General features: G+C 52.8%; 9 protein-coding genes and 1 non-coding gene across 10 annotated transcripts; 5 read left to right on the forward strand and 5 right to left on the reverse strand.

Annotated features, from left to right (window-relative positions):
* The first annotated feature begins 581 nt into the window (after nt 1-581).
* Nucleotides 582-3,006, forward strand: RMS1 (Ribosomal lysine N-methyltransferase 4). The gene is made up of 3 exons (XM_062882832.1): nt 582-778; nt 840-2,673; nt 2,756-3,006. Exons 1-2 carry the CDS (start codon nt 634-636, stop codon nt 2,180-2,182), a joined length of 1,488 nt encoding a protein of 495 aa, XP_062746554.1. The 5' UTR covers nt 582-633; the 3' UTR covers nt 2,183-2,673; nt 2,756-3,006.
* On the reverse strand, nt 2,368-4,247 carry QC762_0029520 (uncharacterized protein; the record flags this gene model as incomplete). Its single annotated transcript, XM_062883213.1, has 1 exon — nt 2,368-4,247. Exon 1 carries the CDS (start codon nt 4,096-4,098, stop codon nt 2,368-2,370), a length of 1,731 nt encoding a protein of 576 aa, XP_062746555.1. The 5' UTR covers nt 4,099-4,247.
* On the forward strand, nt 3,137-5,635 carry QC762_0029530 (uncharacterized protein). Its single transcript, XM_062883214.1, has 3 exons — nt 3,137-5,001; nt 5,062-5,306; nt 5,375-5,635. The coding sequence occupies exons 1-3, from the start codon at nt 4,080-4,082 to the stop codon at nt 5,513-5,515; spliced, it is 1,308 nt and encodes a 435-aa protein (XP_062746556.1). The 5' UTR covers nt 3,137-4,079; the 3' UTR covers nt 5,516-5,635.
* Nucleotides 5,636-5,640: 5 nt separating this feature from the next.
* On the reverse strand, nt 5,641-6,874 carry QC762_000670 (uncharacterized protein). The gene is made up of 2 exons (XM_062882833.1): nt 6,415-6,874; nt 5,641-6,351 (listed from the first exon to the last, which is right to left on the reverse strand). Exons 1-2 carry the CDS (start codon nt 6,534-6,536, stop codon nt 5,652-5,654), a joined length of 822 nt encoding a protein of 273 aa, XP_062746557.1. The 5' UTR covers nt 6,537-6,874; the 3' UTR covers nt 5,641-5,651.
* A 298-nt stretch (nt 6,875-7,172) lies between these two features.
* QC762_000680 (uncharacterized protein) lies at nt 7,173-9,101 on the reverse strand (the record flags this gene model as incomplete). Its single annotated transcript, XM_062882836.1, has 3 exons — nt 7,173-7,371; nt 7,428-8,848; nt 8,915-9,101. The coding sequence occupies 3 exons, from the start codon at nt 9,099-9,101 to the stop codon at nt 7,312-7,314; spliced, it is 1,668 nt and encodes a 555-aa protein (XP_062746558.1). The 3' UTR covers nt 7,173-7,311.
* A 533-nt stretch (nt 9,102-9,634) lies between these two features.
* QC762_000690 (uncharacterized protein) lies at nt 9,635-11,012 on the reverse strand (the record flags this gene model as incomplete). Its single annotated transcript, XM_062882837.1, has 2 exons — nt 10,572-11,012; nt 9,635-10,506 (listed from the first exon to the last, which is right to left on the reverse strand). The coding sequence occupies exons 1-2, from the start codon at nt 10,669-10,671 to the stop codon at nt 9,635-9,637; spliced, it is 972 nt and encodes a 323-aa protein (XP_062746559.1). The 5' UTR covers nt 10,672-11,012.
* Nucleotides 11,013-11,016: 4 nt separating this feature from the next.
* On the forward strand, nt 11,017-11,105 carry QC762_0029570. Its single transcript has one exon. It is a non-coding gene; the product is annotated as a tRNA-Ala (tRNA).
* A 542-nt stretch (nt 11,106-11,647) lies between these two features.
* QC762_000700 (uncharacterized protein) lies at nt 11,648-12,616 on the forward strand (the record flags this gene model as incomplete). The annotated part of the gene is made up of 1 exon (XM_062882838.1): nt 11,648-12,616. The coding sequence occupies one exon, from the start codon at nt 11,648-11,650 to the stop codon at nt 12,614-12,616; it is 969 nt and encodes a 322-aa protein (XP_062746560.1).
* A 25-nt stretch (nt 12,617-12,641) lies between these two features.
* On the reverse strand, nt 12,642-15,697 carry FBA1 (Fructose-bisphosphate aldolase 1). Its single transcript, XM_062882840.1, has 11 exons — nt 14,732-15,697; nt 14,643-14,672; nt 14,454-14,559; nt 14,353-14,401; nt 14,244-14,293; nt 13,873-14,190; nt 13,674-13,821; nt 13,515-13,602; nt 13,223-13,272; nt 13,026-13,164; nt 12,642-12,967 (listed from the first exon to the last, which is right to left on the reverse strand). Exons 1-11 carry the CDS (start codon nt 15,140-15,142, stop codon nt 12,872-12,874), a joined length of 1,485 nt encoding a protein of 494 aa, XP_062746561.1. The 5' UTR covers nt 15,143-15,697; the 3' UTR covers nt 12,642-12,871.
* QC762_000715 (uncharacterized protein) lies at nt 15,145-16,672 on the forward strand. The gene is made up of 2 exons (XM_062882841.1): nt 15,145-16,138; nt 16,191-16,672. The coding sequence occupies exons 1-2, from the start codon at nt 15,925-15,927 to the stop codon at nt 16,502-16,504; spliced, it is 528 nt and encodes a 175-aa protein (XP_062746562.1). The 5' UTR covers nt 15,145-15,924; the 3' UTR covers nt 16,505-16,672.
* The last annotated feature ends 572 nt before the right edge of the window (nt 16,673-17,244 follow it).

Raw genomic sequence — 17,244 nt, forward strand, 5'->3', positions numbered from 1 at the left:
GCATTTCTTATAGCATGGCGAAGCTTGTCTCGTCCTCGAAACCACTGGCACCGTGCCTTTTCGTACTTGTGACGGAGAGTATCCATTCTCCTTTGATTCGACAGAAATTTCTTTTCCAGAGTATGGGAGCGTATAAGCACCTTGATCGCCTTGGACTTGGAAGATGCAGTTTGGACAGCACACTCTTGCTAATGGCAAGCTTCAAAGATTCGTTTTTCTTGGAAAATACATTGTATGACGACTGGAGAACTGTATTGATGTAGGAAAATCGCACCGTATATATCAGTTAGTAACCCCATGGTAAACAACCTTTTTGACATGAAGTAGTGCGGTTGATGAAGTGGGTGGGCTTTTTGGCGAATGGTCCGGTGAGCGAGAGTGACGGGATGAATGCTAATCATGAAAGGGATACCTGTACCCGTATTGTGAATCGCAGTCAAAGAGATCGGACAACAGTCGGCGGACAGTCGGTGACTTGGGCGGCCAGACTAACATGACGCTATCAAATACACCGAACGCACAGACCACCGTCCACCCTTATCAGTCGAAAATTTGTTGCTGATTGAGTGAGTGTGTGAGAACCTCAATGACCACCAAGTCACTCGCTCATAATCTTACCGCAGCCGTTTTAAAATGGAGGTCGATAGCGACGCAGACTCCCGGTTTTTGGAGGGGACACGTCATTTTCTCTCCTGGTTCCAATCTCTGCCGGGAGCAACCTTCCATAAGCATATTGCGATTGAGGATCTGAGGAGTCGAAATGCAGGACGGGGTATTGGTGAGACTTCCTGGGTTCCGCTTGCAATCTTGCGCTTTTTGCTGACAAGACACCCAAACAGTCGCCCAGGCCGACATTGCTGCCGACACAGTTCTCTTCACTATCCCACGCAACAGCATTCTTTGCGCGGCAACCTCCCCCTTAAAAGACAAACTCCCTGAAATATTTGACCTCGATAATGATGATGAGGACGAGTCTGGAGATGAAAGTGATGGCGATAACCAAAACTCTTGGACGCTCCTGATCCTCATCCTCATCCACGAATATCTGCAAGGGTCCTCCTCTCAGTGGAAGCCTTACCTCGACGTCCTCCCCTCCACCTTCAACACCCCTATGTTCTGGACACCCTCGCAGCTTTCCTTCCTTCAAGCTTCTGCCGTTACATCCAAGATCGGTCAGGAGGAGGCCGATAAGATGATCGCATCCAAGATCCTCCCTGTCATCCGCTCCCACCCCCAAATATTCTTCCCCTCGTCAGCCACGCCCCTCTCCGATGACCAACTCATCCAGCTGGCGCACCGCATGGGCTCCACCATCATGTCATATGCTTTTGATCTTGAGCAGGACATGGAGATCCCCGAGCAGCTGGAGAACGACGACGAATGGGAGGAGGACCGCGAAGGGAAAACTATGCTGGGGATGGTGCCCATGGCAGACATTTTGAACGCCGACGCCGAGTTCAATGTGCACATCAACCACGCCGAAGATGCCCTGACTGCTGTCTCACTCCGCCCCATCAGAAAGGGGGAGGAGATTCTCAACTTTTACGGCCCGCTATCGAGTGCCGAGCTGCTCCGACGGTATGGATACGTCACGGAGAAGCATGCCAGGTGGGATGTGGTCGAGTTGTCTTGGAGTCTCATTTCGTCTGCGCTGCAGTCCAAGCTCCAAGCCCAGCCAGAGGTCTGGGAAAAGGTATGCGCGTTGGTGCAGCAGGACGAGGAGTTTGAGGAGGCATTCGTTCTGGAACGTCAGAGTCCGGATCCTTCGTCCACAGGGTTGTTGGAAGAGCCGGCCGAGTTTACCTCTCTCCCCGACGAGCTCGGTGAGCAGTTCAAGCTTTGTCTAAAGGCCTGCAAAAAAATAACCGACAGCAAAAACGATATGGCCCTTCGCGCACTGAACGACAAGGACTGGAGAAAGAGGTTATACCTAGAAACCATATTGGAGGCTGTGACGCAGAGAGAAAGGGAATACGGTACCACACTAGAGCAGGATGATCAGCTCCTCAGTGCTAATCCGTCCGACCAACGAGAAAAGATGGCTGTGTGGGTGCGCCGGGGGGAGAAGCTTGTTCTAAGAGAAGCACGAGCGTGGATCACCACGCAGCTCGAGGAGCTGAGAAACAGACCCGTGGATCAGCCACAAGACGAAGGGAGGGCGGCGAAGAGGAGGAGAATATAATTATGTGGAAAAGTTAATAAATTATTAAGATGATATCGTGACAAGGTGTACCCATCGGCTGTGCCTCTGATCGGTATAAGGTAAGCCAGATTATGAAAAGAAAGGAAAACCCCAACATGGTCGTTCCTGAACCCTAGCCGTGGATGTCAAACATGTCCCAAGACTGCAAGCCATCTCAAAGCAGGTCATGCCTTGTCCTTTGGCTTCTTTCGTATCAACCCCGCATCAAGGACATTGATGGAGATTGGCCCGCTCTCATTAGAGCCTGCCGTGCTTTGCCCTGTCTCTTGTGATGGCCCTTTCCTGCGCACTAGTCCTGTCAAGTTGGTCACGACGGCCCCCTGATTACCACTGCTCACACTCCCAAAGAGGTTTCCTTGTGTCTTAGCCTTACCGAGAACCGAAGCACCCCACTCGTCAGCGCCAACGCCTGCCTGACTGATCCAGCGCCGAGAACTTCCCACCGCCTTGTCCAGTGTCGAAAAGTCCAGGTGCAACAGAAGCTCGATATCCCTCTTGTATTCCGACTCGCTGACCACTTTGGCACCCCGTCCTTCTGGGGGCCAGTAATAGTACTTTGTCGACGTCGGTCGGTCGAGTAGATAGTTGCGGAGCTGGCGCTTCACCTTGGGCGGTCGCGATATGATGGGGCCCGTCAGCTTCTTCTTCTTTCTCTTCAACTTGTCCTTTTTCTTGCGACGATCTGGTTGCGGGGGCGAACCATCCAAATCTTGTTTCAGCGGGCTGCCTCTATTGGAGCGGGGAGTCTGAGCGAGGATATCCACGCGCCGACGGGGAGGTGTGGAGGGTGGGTTGTGAGACAAGAATGGCGCGTCAAATGACGAAGCGGACGTGTTAGTCTTTGCTTGGGCGGCAGTATCCTTCTTGATGGGGTTAAAAACTAGCCAAATAAAACCAGTGAGCCGTCCACTTGAGCACTCCTGGCGAAACGACATCATTTCCCAGAACTGGTCAAGATTTTTGACGCTCGCCCACTTCCATATTCCCTGCTTGCGTTTGGAGACCTCCTCGTCCAGCTCGTCGCGAAATCGGGATTTGGGGTCGTCGGGGTAGCGCGGGATCAGGCAGCGCGGCGGCACCCAGTCGAACTCGTCGACGTAATGGGATATCTTTTCCAAGGGATGGCCGATAACCCAGTTGTCTGCACTCGTAGCTGTCCGTGGAACAAAGGCCCTCGTGTCAGTCTCCTCCAGACCCGGGACGAAGAGGTACCCTTTCGGGGTTCCCCACGCCTCCCCTCTCAATCCCTCCATCAGTGGGTTGAGCACTCTGCACCACCATTTGACCAGGCCCCGGTCGTCGAGAATATGTTTGCCGTCATTTTGCACGCTACCTGGAAACAGATACTGCGACTGGGCGCGGGCAAAGAGGTTCACGATGGTCTGTGTGTTCTTGCGTCGACGATGTTCGATCAGGTAGGCGAGGAATATGGCTGTCACTTGGCGGATGGGCGATGAGGTGCCCTTGGGGAGCTTGAGAAGATGCAGGTAGCCAGTCGAGTCCGCCTTGCCCACGAACAGCGTGGTCGAGTAGGCTGTCGTGAAGATGAAGATCTCGACAGCAAAGACCAACACCTGGGCTCTGGGCTCGGTGGCTTTGGCCTCGTCGGCACCGGGCGAAGCGCGCTTTAAGGAGGCAGGCGCATCGTGGTCGCGATCTATCGAGATGGCCAGGAAGTGGCTTTCGCCAAATGTCTTGTCTGGCCGTTCGTCTGGTGGGGCCGAGCAGAGAGGTTCGGTCTTGGTCGGGGGCGTCGAGAGGTGGTAAACGGCAAACTTGAAGCCGTGAGGCAACACGGCAGCGAGTCGATCGCGAAGGGTGTCGGTGCTGGTTGGAGTCGGAGTCACACTCTTGAAGGCACGTCTGAAGGTCGAGGATGTGGTGGACGAAGACATTGTGGTGGTCGAGGCCCTGGAGACAAAGTGGTATCCCAGGTTCCAATGCAGTGCCGTGGCAGACAAGATGGAGCCCAGGGAGCTGGAGCTGGAGCTGGAGCTGGAGCAGGCGTGCCTGGCGTGCTGGGGATCAAGCCTGCTCGCGTGGGCCGCTTGGCATCCAACTGCATTGGCCAATGGAAAAGGTTTGTTTTGCCCCGCACATCCCTTGCAGCAGTGGGGCTTCGGTGTGGGGTTGTCGGGCTGAGCCGGCGCCGAAGTTCAGCCGCTTGGCAACGGAAGCGCATTGCAGCTTTGGCTGGGGAGACCGAGAGGACGGAAAAAAATTACAGCGCGATTGTTGGAGTGCCCGGCGCATGTGCTTGGAAGCAGCAAGACAAACAACACCTCGACCTGTAGCTGGCCATTGCACCTTTGACGAACCAGTCCCGCCCGACGAAACCCCAGCAGCCAACAACACCATGGCTCTCAATCCCGCGCGGGCGTCCGTCTCGTCGGCCTCCAAGGCTCTGGCAAGATGCACCCGGCCCCCACCATCGTCGGTTGCCAGCAGTATGGGCCTATCTGCCCGCCAAATGTCGACAGAGACGACACCGACATCAACACCAACCACGGCCGATAGCCAATCAGCCTCCGGGGCCTCCTCCTCGGAACGTCGCCCGCGATGGTCTTATACCCCAGAACGAATGAAGGGCCCCGGCTTTTCCATCAACATTGTCAAGAACCCCGCGCGCAAGATATGGCACGTAAACGAGGACCCAGAAAAGGTCGATGCCGTTTACAACCGGTTCCTGGGAAAGAACGGCGACAAGATGTTGCCCGACGAGATTAAGTGGCTGGCTGTAACACACAAGAGTTTCGACCAAGGAAGGAGAGGCTTCAACACGAGACTGGCCTATTATGGTGCGCCGGCCCATTCTTCGTCATGACTTGTTTTAGTGCTGATTCCAGTGTTCACCCCAGGTCGTCAAGTCCTCGCCCTAGAAACTACGCGAAGTATCCTCGCAAATCCGCTCCCTGGGGATGCGGCCCAGGAAGCAATCACCTTCTCTGACGAACATGGCCGCGAGCCGTTCCAGCACCCTGCTCTCGCGAATGTCGACAAGCTGTATGCAAGACAACCCTGGGACGTAGTAAGCATGGAAAAGATTGCCAAACTCGCCTTTGATGTTGGTCTGGGTGAAATCACCCGGTGGAAACCCAAGATGGTATAGCTCTTCTCCCCCGTTGCCAGTGCCCTGACTGAATCGACTAACGAATAAACTCTGTCTGGCAGCCTGAAAACCTCGAACTCTCGGGTATTGTTTCTGTACTCAACACATCAGTCTTGGCCATCGTCGGGGCCGTTTCTCTTCAAAATGGCGCCGAAGCCGCGCATCGCGTTGTCCGCGACAGAATACTAAGGAGACTGGCTTAACGGCTGCAAGGGTCGAGGCGAGTGGCATCGTGTATAACCTTGTATTATAGTTTATTGGGCGGGCGGGCAATGTATAAATGGCTGGACAATGCCCTCTCCAGTGACTTGCGATGAACCCCAAACGTAGAGTAATAAGTCACCACCCATCCACAAACTGAATCTCGGCCACCTTCATGGGCTTCTTGCCAACCTTCATCCACCCGTCCCCATCAACAAACTGCTTGCCTCTGCTCAGGAGGAAGCGGCGATAGTAATCAGTATCGACACTCGCTTGCTGCAGCACGCATTTACCGCCCTTCCACTCGGCCGGCGGCACGCGCTCTGCATATAGAAACAAGATAAACTCGTCCAGGTCGGCAAAAATGGTCCGCGAAAACGCTTTGAGAGTGGCTGCCCCCACTGGGTGAGCCCAGGGAGCCATGCTCATTGACAACCTTCTCAGCCCCCTCGCCCTACCCTTTTGGTTCCTCAGAGGGGATGCACCCGTCTTTCGGAGCCAATCCAACAGGTTCGTCAACCGGGTGTAATGGAGATCACCGAGCAAGGCGACTGTGTCATGCTCTAGGTTGAGATACAGCGAGCGGGAAGGAAGGAGGTCGCCAGGCCGTTCCGAATTGATCTCTGGGTCTAGGAGGTGGTGTCGGACGGTAGGAGCGTAAAGGGGAAGCGCAACATTATAGTGCCTGAGAGCTGCCTGGCGGGCTTCTATAGAGACCGAAAGAGCGACAGGGTTGAAGGAGCGTGATTGCCACTTGGGTTGGTCTTGGTGGTTGTCATCAGCATAGTGGGTGCGGCGGGTGTGAAGGACGACTGTACGAGGAAAGAATGAGAGACGCCTTTAAGCTTCAACCATTAGTTGGCGGCATGTGAGTTGAGACACGAGAACAAGGAAGCCTGACCATATCTTGAGACGGAGCTCCGCGGGGAGAAGTGAGAATAGGGAAAACGTTGTGAGGCCCGGGCTCTCATCGGCAGACGTTGAAGAAAACCGCCCATCACTTGGCTCTTGGCTGATGCTCATCGTGGTTGAGATTGGAACCTCTCCTACTGCCCTTGAGGAGAGGCTCTCTGTCAAGGTAGCCAGGATGCAGACTCAACTAACCGTTTATATCTGGTTGTAGAATTTTTGAGTGTTTCTGGGCCTTCTGCAAAATAAAAGCAAGCAAAAGAACCTCTTAGATGCGGGGGCCAGTGGCTTTTAATTCAGGGCCACCATCCGCAGACGATATCCTTTTGGATCCAGGTCGGCATCCTCCGCACGTCTCCGCCTCAACATTTGAATGTCTATTTGGTACTTAATGGTCCAAATCACGAGAATTAAGCGGTGTGTGAGCCCAAAATTGTAACCGATAAAGATAAAATGTCAGCAGTTGGGCTTATTAGGGTGGGGGATGACAGGGGGGTTAATAGACAGCTCTCCGTGTGGATTTGACGTCAGCGCGCGCCCTTTTGGGTACCTACATGACTGTCTGGATTTTCGGTCTACCTCCAACACCCCGCTCCTCGAACAGGTCGGTCTGTCTTTCCCCCAAGCTACTCCGATTCTGCGCCTTTCCATGCTATTCCAGCCAGTGTCGATTTACCCAGTCAAAAGCTACGCATGTGAGGCTGTACATAGACTACTCAGGCGGGCAGTCAATGTCAACATCCGGTATGGAACGAACGCAACCATTGTTAATATTGAAATTCTGACATGAGCGGACTGAACACATCAAACCATACCGCGATCCAAGCTCAAGCAAATTTCCAGATACCCCAAGGCCCAAAATACCCCTTTCAACTGAACAATGGAGTGATCACTTCGTCGTCACCGTCATCAGCATCCCATCTACCGGCTTAGCAGTTACCTGTTGATTCTGGCAACCCGTGTTAGTGGTAAACCTGTGAAATAGGTATGTACAGACAAGCTTACATTGTACACTGGTTTGCCCTTGAGACGGCATTTTCGTGTTGGTTCAAGAATGAAAGTTCCCTTTTCATTCCTTTCCAGCTCTCCCAAGCCCACCTTGGAAAAGGTGTATTTTCTTGCCACAAACGCAATGATGACCCTTGCTTCGATCGTGGCAAGGTCCTGGCCGATGCAGTTTCTGGGACCGCGTTCAAACGGTCTCCAAGAGCTGGCGGGAAACCGTCTGTCTTCTTCGATGGTGCTGTCCCCGTCGTTGCTCGAGCTCATAATCCCGCTCTTGTCGCCTAGCCATCTGTCCGGCATGAACTCGTCCGCAGTATCACCAAACACTTGAGCGTCTCGCTGTATGATGGTGGCGCAGTTATAAACCACCATGCCATCGAGACACAGTTGTTGTCCTTCAGGGGTTTGCACAACGAAGTTGCTTCCTGGTGGCGCCATCCTTGCCGTACCAGCTGGTGGGCATAGGCGCAGCGTCTCCTTGATGACGGCGGTGGTGTAGGCCATGTTGTTGAGCAATTCATCCCCTCCCGGACTCAGCAGCTTGTGCTTCATCAGCTCGAAGCTTTCACCTGATTCGGGGCCGAAGAGGGCATCCAGCTCTGCAACTAGTGCCTCGTGCGCTTTGGGGTACCGATGAAGAAAGTAGAATGCCCAAGCGAGAAGAATCGAGGTCGTGTCGTGCCCTGCAAACAGGAACGTCTTTACCTGATCGATTGTCTGAGCCAGCAGCTGCTCGTCGAGCACGTCGTGTCCCTGCAGTGACAGGCTCAGCACACTGCGCTTTTCCTGTGGCTGCTCCTCGCCATGCTTCAGCCGAATCATCTGTTCCAGAAGGGAGTCGACCTTTTTCCCAAGACGGAATCGTTTGAGGGCCAGCTTTGGATAACACCACCACGGAAGCATGTTGCTTCTTCCATGAAATGTCTGGACTAGTTGATCATAAACCCTGATGAACTCGCCCTCTCTGGAAGAGTCGGGGATCTGGGCGTCAAAGTCGATGCCCATCGTCACCGCCCCGATGATGTCAAATGTCAAGCTGATAATGAGGTCGGTCAAGGGGAAAGATTGGCCATTTTCGCAGAGCTTGTTCAGTCTACCGAGGAAGATCTCAGTCTTGTCAATGATACAGGGGAGCAAGGTCATGAGGTGCTTCGGCGCGAATCCAGGGTTGTACTGCTTTCTCATCGACTTCCATTCCTCTCGCTGCTTGGACAAGATGGAGTGAGGCCCGATGAGGTCCACAAGGTCGGCTATAGTAGGGGATTTTGGGGCGCTCCAAGGATACTGCTTCGTCGCTTTCGACAGCTGCTCGGCCACCTCATGAGACGAAATGACGGCCATGGGATACCTGGCTGGCCAGAGGTCGACGAGAAGCACAGAAGGGTTACCGGCAGCTTTGACCATGTCACGGAAGATCCAGTCTGTTTATCTATTAGCGACTGGTCACCAGAGTACAGGAGTAATACAAGATCTGGATAGCAACTCACCAATATGCAGATCAGGGAGGTCATTGTTTTTGACTGTAAACTCATGAATGGTCTTCATGTGTCCCCAAATAAAAGACGGGGTAAGCTGTGGAAAGTGGGCATACTGCTTGAACCTGCGATGCCACACCGTCGCCAAAAGATACACGCCAACCGGGAGCAAGGCCCAGAGCACAAGATGGCTCGCCATTTCTTTTGTTTCTGTTATCTGTGAGTCTGATTTCAGGCTCAGGTTAATCACTTGTGCAGACTTACAGTGCGGATGACTCAATAGGCAGATTTGCTGCAGAAGTTGGGAACAGACAAGAGGACTTTATCAATTTAAAGGGGGAGAACGGGCATGAAGGGTGTCCCAGCGTTGTCCTCAGGTGGGGTTCGCCTGTTGGCTGTTCCCGCACCACTCGTTTGTTGCAAAACAACCAGGATTGAATGAATTCTGCATGGAACTTGGGTAGCTGGTGGTCTTTTTGGTGGCGGTGAAACAGTGGGTAGCCTGTAGGTGAGAGTGTACCTACCCTACCTACCGATATTGCCACACCTGAACCTGGGACACAACATGAACGCCACGGAAACCCATGGCAACATTTTGACTGGATACCATATTGTCGCTGAATGGTTTATACAGAAGACGTTGACGAAGGGGTGGTCCTACCCGCGTAACTTCCGGCTAAAGACACCCTCCAATGCAACGTGGCCCAGGTACTATGTGATCCCGACACGGCCTCAGATCTTCCCAATCTCCCGGCCTCCGGTGTTTCTTTCGCTGCCCAGGATCAAATTGACCTGGTTGCTGACCCCGATCAACTCCCCCTTTTCGTCCGTAATCACCACTTCCAGGTCCAGTCTTCCGTTTCTGATCTCTTTGCTTTGCATCCTCAACCTGAGCCACTCAACCCCCTTTTCCTCGGGCAGCGAACGTTTCAGTTCCAGACTCATCACGATCGTCGGATACCAGAACATCTCGGTCGCTTTGAATGGCTTATCTGTTTCGCCGCCTGGAGGGGGCCGAAACGCTTCGACGACGTAGGGGAAAGCATCACTGACGAGCCCGAGGGAAGAGTTTGTGAACCCCTCTGACGGGATCTTGAATCGCATCCACAGGTCGATTACACTCGGGTGCTCCTGTCCCCGCTTTGGAAAGTAAAAATGGCAGTTGTCCAAAACCCGTGCGTATGTGCCAAACGCTCCGGAAGATCCAAGGTCGAGCTCCCGCCAGTTGTCATCCTGTCTCTTTGATTTCAACAGGGAAAAGTCTGGTGAGGCAGTCTTGGACGGCAATGACCACACAGTGGGCAGTGTGAGTCCTTGCTCTCTGGAGAGATCCGTCATGGTCAGATAGGCCGTGATCTCGGCCCGGGACGTTCCCTTGGTAATCCAGGGCGCTTGGTCAAGTAGTCCTCGTTGGTAGAGTGTCAGATGAAGCATCGAGAACTGTCTTCCTGGCTTGGTTTCCGAGATGATGATGATAGCAGGGCCAACTTCGGTTCGATTGAGAAATTGAAAATGCGACGTCATGGCATCTTTTTGGTGTTTTGATGCCAAATGCAAACGGGCTGCCTCCAACAGGCAAGATGCGGAATACCCGCCATTGGGGACTGCAGTTGATGTCAGTCAGAGTACCTAGGTATAAGAGGGCAACCGAGAAAGGACGGAATCATACCAGTCCCAATGCAATAGGAGTCCAGCAGGTTAGTTTTGTATGTGTGAGAGTCGAGTCTCTCCACCTTGATGGCTTGGGAAAAAGGGATGAGGGCAGACATGATAACAGGTGCAAAGAAGTACTGTCTGATTTGTTGCTACAAGACTCTGAAAGATCTGATGGACCTGTAAACAGGTTTATTACATACAGACCTGCAGCTCAACTATACATAAGAGCTCCATGTGGTAGAATAATCAAGCAAATAGACCCACAGCTGACCTCGGCTGCCGTAGAAAGAAATCCGAAGTCCGTTCGTCCACCACCACCACCTGATGCAGCCTGGTCCTGATCAAGCCAAGTAGGAATGTTATAAAAACTGAGTGTGCCTGTATCAAAAGACCACACCAAGGGAGTTATTGCCGGCAAAAAAAAATAAAGACTCTTGATCATCAATGATCAAAAGGTTTGGACAATATGGGAATTGAACCCATGACCTTTCACAGGACGCAGTTGTATGGATGCGAAGCGAAAATCATACCCCTAGACCAATTGCCCTAGTTATTGAAAACAAATACTAGTTTTACCATACATGATTGGCTTTACTCCCATCTCTTGCCAACCAAGCAGGGACCCTTGGAAGTTGGACCTCGGCTCTGTCAACCACAGCTGCGATTCACATCCTTGAAGACCATGGAAACCCCATCTTCACATGTCAACTGCAACGTTGTCTACCGCACCTCAAACTCTTGGAATCCCAACAATTCCAGAACCTGCTATCCAAGTCGTTGCTATTTGGGCTCACCTCACATTTTCCATGCTGATTTGTCTCGATTGGCGACACTGCTGGTTGACAAGATGGACGCATCCCTGCAGCGCAGCAGGCGGTTCGAGTTCAACTTCTTCCCAGCCCCACCCGAGATGTTCGCAAATGTGGATTGCCAGCATGCTTTGTTGGGGAAGAAGGGGCAGGGTGCTTTGTAGAACATTGGTTGACTGACGATAAATTATCCCAGGTCCAGTTTACGGTGGTGTACTTTTTTCTTTGGCTTTGTTGACATTCGCAAACTCCCAGCGCTTCAACCTGACTGACCACCACGATGACCAACGCCGAACCGCCACCGCCTCCCGCCTCGGGGCCCGAAAATCATCCCGATGAAGCACCGTTGCTGAAAACCTTCACCCGCCTCAGCAAGCAAGTCTACGTTCAAGAGCCCGTTTCCTCTCCTCCCCCAGGCGCTCACGAAACCGATCCAACAACCGTGATCATATATGGCTGGGGGGATGCCGCGCCGAAACATCTGTCCAAATATGTTACTGGCTACACGACGCTATTTCCCTATGTCCGCTTGGTCCTCATCTTCTCTCCGATCCTCAAGACGCTGTACCAGACCCTCGACTCTCGTTCAAAAACCATGATACCCGTGATCGAGGCCCTCTACGGGCCCATTTCCTCCCTTGGCTCCTCTGCCGTGCCCTCCAAGGCCGAGTCCAAAGAACGAATCCTCCTGCAAGTCATGTCCAACACTGGAGGGATGAACCTGGCCGCCACCATGTACGCTTTTACTAGAGCCCAGCCCACTGAACCAGCTCAGGTGTTCCCCTATGACCTCATGGTCCTTGATTCAACACCAGGGAGCACCGCCTTCCTTCCCAACATTGCTCCTTGGTCACGAGCCATGGCAATAGGAGCTTCGAGAGTCTTGCCTTTTCTCCCCTTTATCGTCATCCAGGCGATGGCGGCGCTGTTCCTCGCAACGCTGCATGGCGTTGGTCAGATCATGGGAGCTACTTCTGCAGCAGTGTTCTCTGTAGCCGCCGTAAACGATCCATCATTGTCCGACATCACCTCGAAACGGCTATACCTCTACAGCAAAGAAGACGACATCATTCATTGGGAGGATATTGAAAGGCACGCGGCAGATGCAAAAAGCAAGGGATGGGACGTGTCGGCCGAGACCTTTGAGGGCACCCCCCATGTTGGCCACATGAAAGCCCACCCGGACAAGTACTGGACTGCCATCAGCGCAGCATGGAAAGATGCAGTCAAGAAACGAGACCATCAGTGACATGTGCGAATGAGGAATACTGGAGAGACTAGAGATCAACTGGTAATACTTGCCCATTATATTCCTATTGCATGGAACCTGTAAAATGCTGGCGAAAAGTCAAGATGGGGGCATCGCAGTCTCATTGGATCTTGGTTCTAGGTAATAATTTGAGAAACCCACATGGCCTTTTGAGCAAGGTTGTCCCGTTGTTCACCCTCCCCCACGGGCAATTGTGTTTGTCCACCTATTGCCCCATGCCTACCACGGCACACCTTACAAGGTGCCGGCAGTCTTGAACGCCTTGAGGCAGTCCTCAACCTTGGCCTTCATGGTCTTCTCACCCTCTCTGACCCAGACACGAGGGTCGTACTTGATGGTTGTCAGTATAACCAAAACAAGAAATGTGGGGACACGTCACTACACTCACCTTCTTCTTGTTGGGCTTGTTCCCGCCTTCGGGGTTTCCGACTTGGGTCTTGAGATAGTCAATGTTGTTGGTGACATAGTCTCTGATGCCCGTCAAGTAAGCCCACTGCAAGTCGGTGTCTACGTTCACCTTGACGACACTATTCTCTTGTTAGCATCTCGAACGGGCTAGTCTTGACATGTGCAGGGGCAATTTACCCATGGCTGATCGCAGTGTGGTAGTCTGACAAGGAAGAACCAGATCCGCCCTGTGACAAACTCGTTAGCATAATCGGTCTTGGCGTCTCTGGCAAGGACCTTGGCTCGCATCCCAGTTTGTAAAGAACCAAAAGTACTCGAGTGTGAAGGAATCACGTAGCTCAGAGGCAAGAGAGCCTCATCGTTTCGAGGCCTGTTCAAGAACAAACCGTGGTGAACGTGCGCCAAGAGTAGAGGTCCTGCAGCCTGGGTATGCGAGCCCAGAGTAGGACGACGAAGGGAGGATTCTCACATGGAAGACAAAGAAGACGGGCTTGTCCTCGGAGAACTTCAGCTGCTCCTTGACATAGGCCTGGTGCTTGCCCAACAACTCAGGGTGACTGGCAAGATGAGATTGTGGTTTAGTAAGTTGACTCACACGGTGCGCGTTTTAGCATAGAGTAAGACATACAGCTTGACATTTCCAGGGGCGTAGACGCCGTGAACATTGCCGAAGCCAGCAGCAATGCTGAAGTACGGTGAGATGTCCTTGAAGGCGTTGTAGATCTGCAAGATGTCCTCGGGCTGTGTGTACAAAGCGGAGTTGTCAACACCAGAGTCTGGATACCTCAGGTTAGCAAAGCGCATCTCTGTGTCACCAAGTTACCTACTATCGACACCGTCCTCCTCGCCGCCAGTGATACCAATCTCCATCTCGAGCCACTGCTTAAGAGGAGCCATGCGCTTCAGGTAACGGACGCAAGTCTCAATGTTCTCTTCGACGGATTCCTCCGAGAGATCAAGCATGTGACTGCTGAAAAGGGGCGTGCCGTTCTTCTTGAAGAACTTCTCGTCCTCCTCGAGCATGCCATCGAACCATGGAAGGAGCTTCTTCGCGCAGTGATCGGTGTGGAGCACCACGGGGATGCCGTACGAAGGGGCGATGGCACGGATGTAGTGGGCGGCAGCTATCGCGCCAGCAACGGAGGCTACAAATCCTCAGCATCAAACACCACTAGAAACAAGAGATGGGGGGACTCACCTTCACGCTTCTCAGAGCTGTCCTTGATGCCCTTTCCAGCGAAGTAGGCGCTAGTCGCCAAAGTCAGCACTTGCAAGGAGAATTGTAGAGCAAACCAATGGTGACTTACGCTCCACCTTGCGATGTCTGGAGGATGATGGGAGCCTTGGAGTCACGGGCTTGGGGGTCAAGGTTAGCAAAATCACACATGGGACTTGGGGAGGAACCTACCAGCCTCAAGGGCGGCGACAACAGTCGAGCTCGAGGTGACGTTCACGGCAGGAATCGCAAACCCGACCTTGCGGGCGTGCTGGAAAAGCTGGAGAACATGGTCGCCCTACACAAGCAGCAAGAGAATACCGGTCAGGAGGTTCTGTCGGAGAATTGGCTGCGGATATGCGGATTTGGGGTTGGACGTACGTAGATGACTCCGGCGGGGAGGTTAAGCTCCTATTAAAAAGTACATGTCAGCTGCTGCTAGACGACAGGAGGTCTAGGGTGTGGCTTACATCGAGGATGCCCATTGTGATATCGGTAGACAGGTAAAAGCTAATTGTGCGGTGATTGCTGAAGGATATCGGAGTGACTGATCCAAAGATGAATGTAAGGAGACGAGAAGGGAGTGGAAGGAAAATGAGGGCTTTGTATGACGCACCTGGACTCTGTCGCGGTTGCTCAGACGAGTTGCAAGACCACCGACAAGTCGCTGGCAGGAGCGGGGCATCCCGGTCCAGGAGAATCACCCCACCATGTCCACCGGCACCCCGCGGGCTGGCCAGGTGGGGTGTTGAGCCAAAGCACTGGCTTCGGCATGTGCTGCGGCCCGGCAGTGATTCCTGCGGCCTGTCATGCAGGCTTTTGACAGCTGCCAACTGAAGAAACTGTTGGGATTTCTGACAGAACCCAGTTGAACCCCCCATCTCTTGGCAATGTCATCAAGACATGGTCGGTCCGATGGCCCAAGAGGCTTTTTTGGGCTTTGCGAAGCCGGACGGACGAGCAGGGCAGTGTATTTTTTTTCTGCACACTCTCACCGTATTCCCATGATGTCAAACCACCCATCATCTCGGCCGGTCATGTCGGCGTGGGTGGAGAAACGCGGCGCAAGGCACAGCACCTGTGTCGCCAGCTTGGCTCGGAAAATAGTGGAAAGCACCGGCGTCCGCACCCGTATGACCTCGGTCCGACATGACACATATTCGCCAGGAACCGGAATGTCTTCAAGGCTGTTCTCGACCGTTTAAAAGGCCTCCCTCATGCCGAATTTCCTAGCACTCGTAGTTGGGCTTCAGGACCATTGGAAGTGAGGGGTGAGAGCCTAGCTACGTCATGGTGGGTCAAGTCCACGGATGAGCTGACTCGGCGGAGCTGATGAGACGACGATCAAAACCACCAGCAAACACGCATCGTCAACATCAGCATTGGTCATATTCATCAACGGCTGAGAAATGCAAAAGCGAGTCCGACGGCTCGCAATGAAATCCTTCGTTACCAAATTGGGACTGTCTTCTTGAATCGACGTAGGAGCTACACAAGATGACAAACTGGGTGCTCCTTCTGACAAATTGGGCCAACAGGAGCGCATAGGCAGTTGTTATGGCATCAGCGAAAGAGGGCAAGAGCAACTGAATATATAGGGCTCAGGCAGTCCAAGATATTGGAGATGCTTTAGACTAGAACCAGACTTCTCATCTCTGGCATCATGAAGAGCTTCACACTTCTCGCAGGTCTTTTGTTCTCGTCCACGGCTTCATCAGCCGTGCAGGGCATAAAGTCCCCCAAACCCCCGTCGCTGAACCATCTTTGCTCGGTCAATTTTACTTTGGGTGACGCTATCCCGATTGGAAGCGGACCAAGAGGCATTCGGCTGGTTATTCCCATCTTGAACGGCACCTTCTGGGGACCTAGACTTAAGGGTACCTATCTCTCACCACCACAACCTCTCGACAGAACAGCTGACAAATCCAGGTACCATCTTACCGATCGGTGCGGACTGGGCCCTGCTTGATCCGAAGTATGGCCTTGATCCAGACAAGAGCTTTACAGCTGATGTCAGGACCACATTCAAAACCCACGACGGGGAGTTTATCCAGGTCACTCTTTCTGGGGAAAGACAGTCTGATGATGCACGGAAGCGGACTCTAGTCAGAATCGGCATGGAGGCGGGAAGCGAACGGTACTACTGGGTGAATTCGTTGGTTGGACTTGGGGTGGTGATGAGGCCCGCTGAGGAGGGCAGAGAGTTTGAACTTGGAATGGAGTTCTGGCAGGCTCAGCTTTGAAATTTTGGTCTGCGGTTTCTTGAGTCCGGTATTGATCGCAAATTCATCATCTCAGGGACACTCCCTGGATCTATCACCCTTCCTTCCGTAGCCTTGAATTGGTTGCCGCTCGCAGAGTAACCTCTTATCCAAAATAACACCGCTTTCGACAACTTGAAATACATCCAGGAGTAAATGGTCCGGTCTGTGAGCAGGTTCATGATCACTGGCTTTCATCCAACTGGCGGAAAAAAATCCCCTCCCGGCCATTTCGCTTATAACTGCACGCCTTCAACTTGTCTCATGGCGGTGTTGGTGAAATGGCAAACCATCTTGCCTTTAGACGGCATGTTATCGGGTTCTCTTAGACAGAACCGCATTCTCGAAATGCTGATTGAGCGACACAGAGCCAAGAGAACATATTGTGTGGCCAACCGTTGCAACACAATGTCGCAGTCATTGAAAGAGACACTCGGCAGTTATCCAGGGGATTAAAAGAGTCTCGTCTCGGCTCAGAGCTTTCGCCTATTTGCCGGCATATACCACAACTTGATGTCGTCATTATGTTGTGAAGACATTCGGAAAGTTGGCTTGGCATTTCAGGGGTAAGTCGTTTTTGTGGCAGCCATTACCCGATCTGTGTTGGCAAGGTGAGTCTGCAAATGGCGGTGCAGGTAGCAAATTTAACCTTTTATAACAGCTTCAAAACCGCGCCTATCTTGATGCTATCTCCAATCGCCGAACAGGGGTACGGATAGTTT

The sequence above is a fragment of the Podospora pseudocomata genome (genome assembly GCF_035222375.1).
Source record: "Podospora pseudocomata strain CBS 415.72m chromosome 2 map unlocalized CBS415.72m_2, whole genome shotgun sequence".
Classification (NCBI taxonomy): Eukaryota; Fungi; Ascomycota; class Sordariomycetes; order Sordariales; family Podosporaceae; genus Podospora; species Podospora pseudocomata.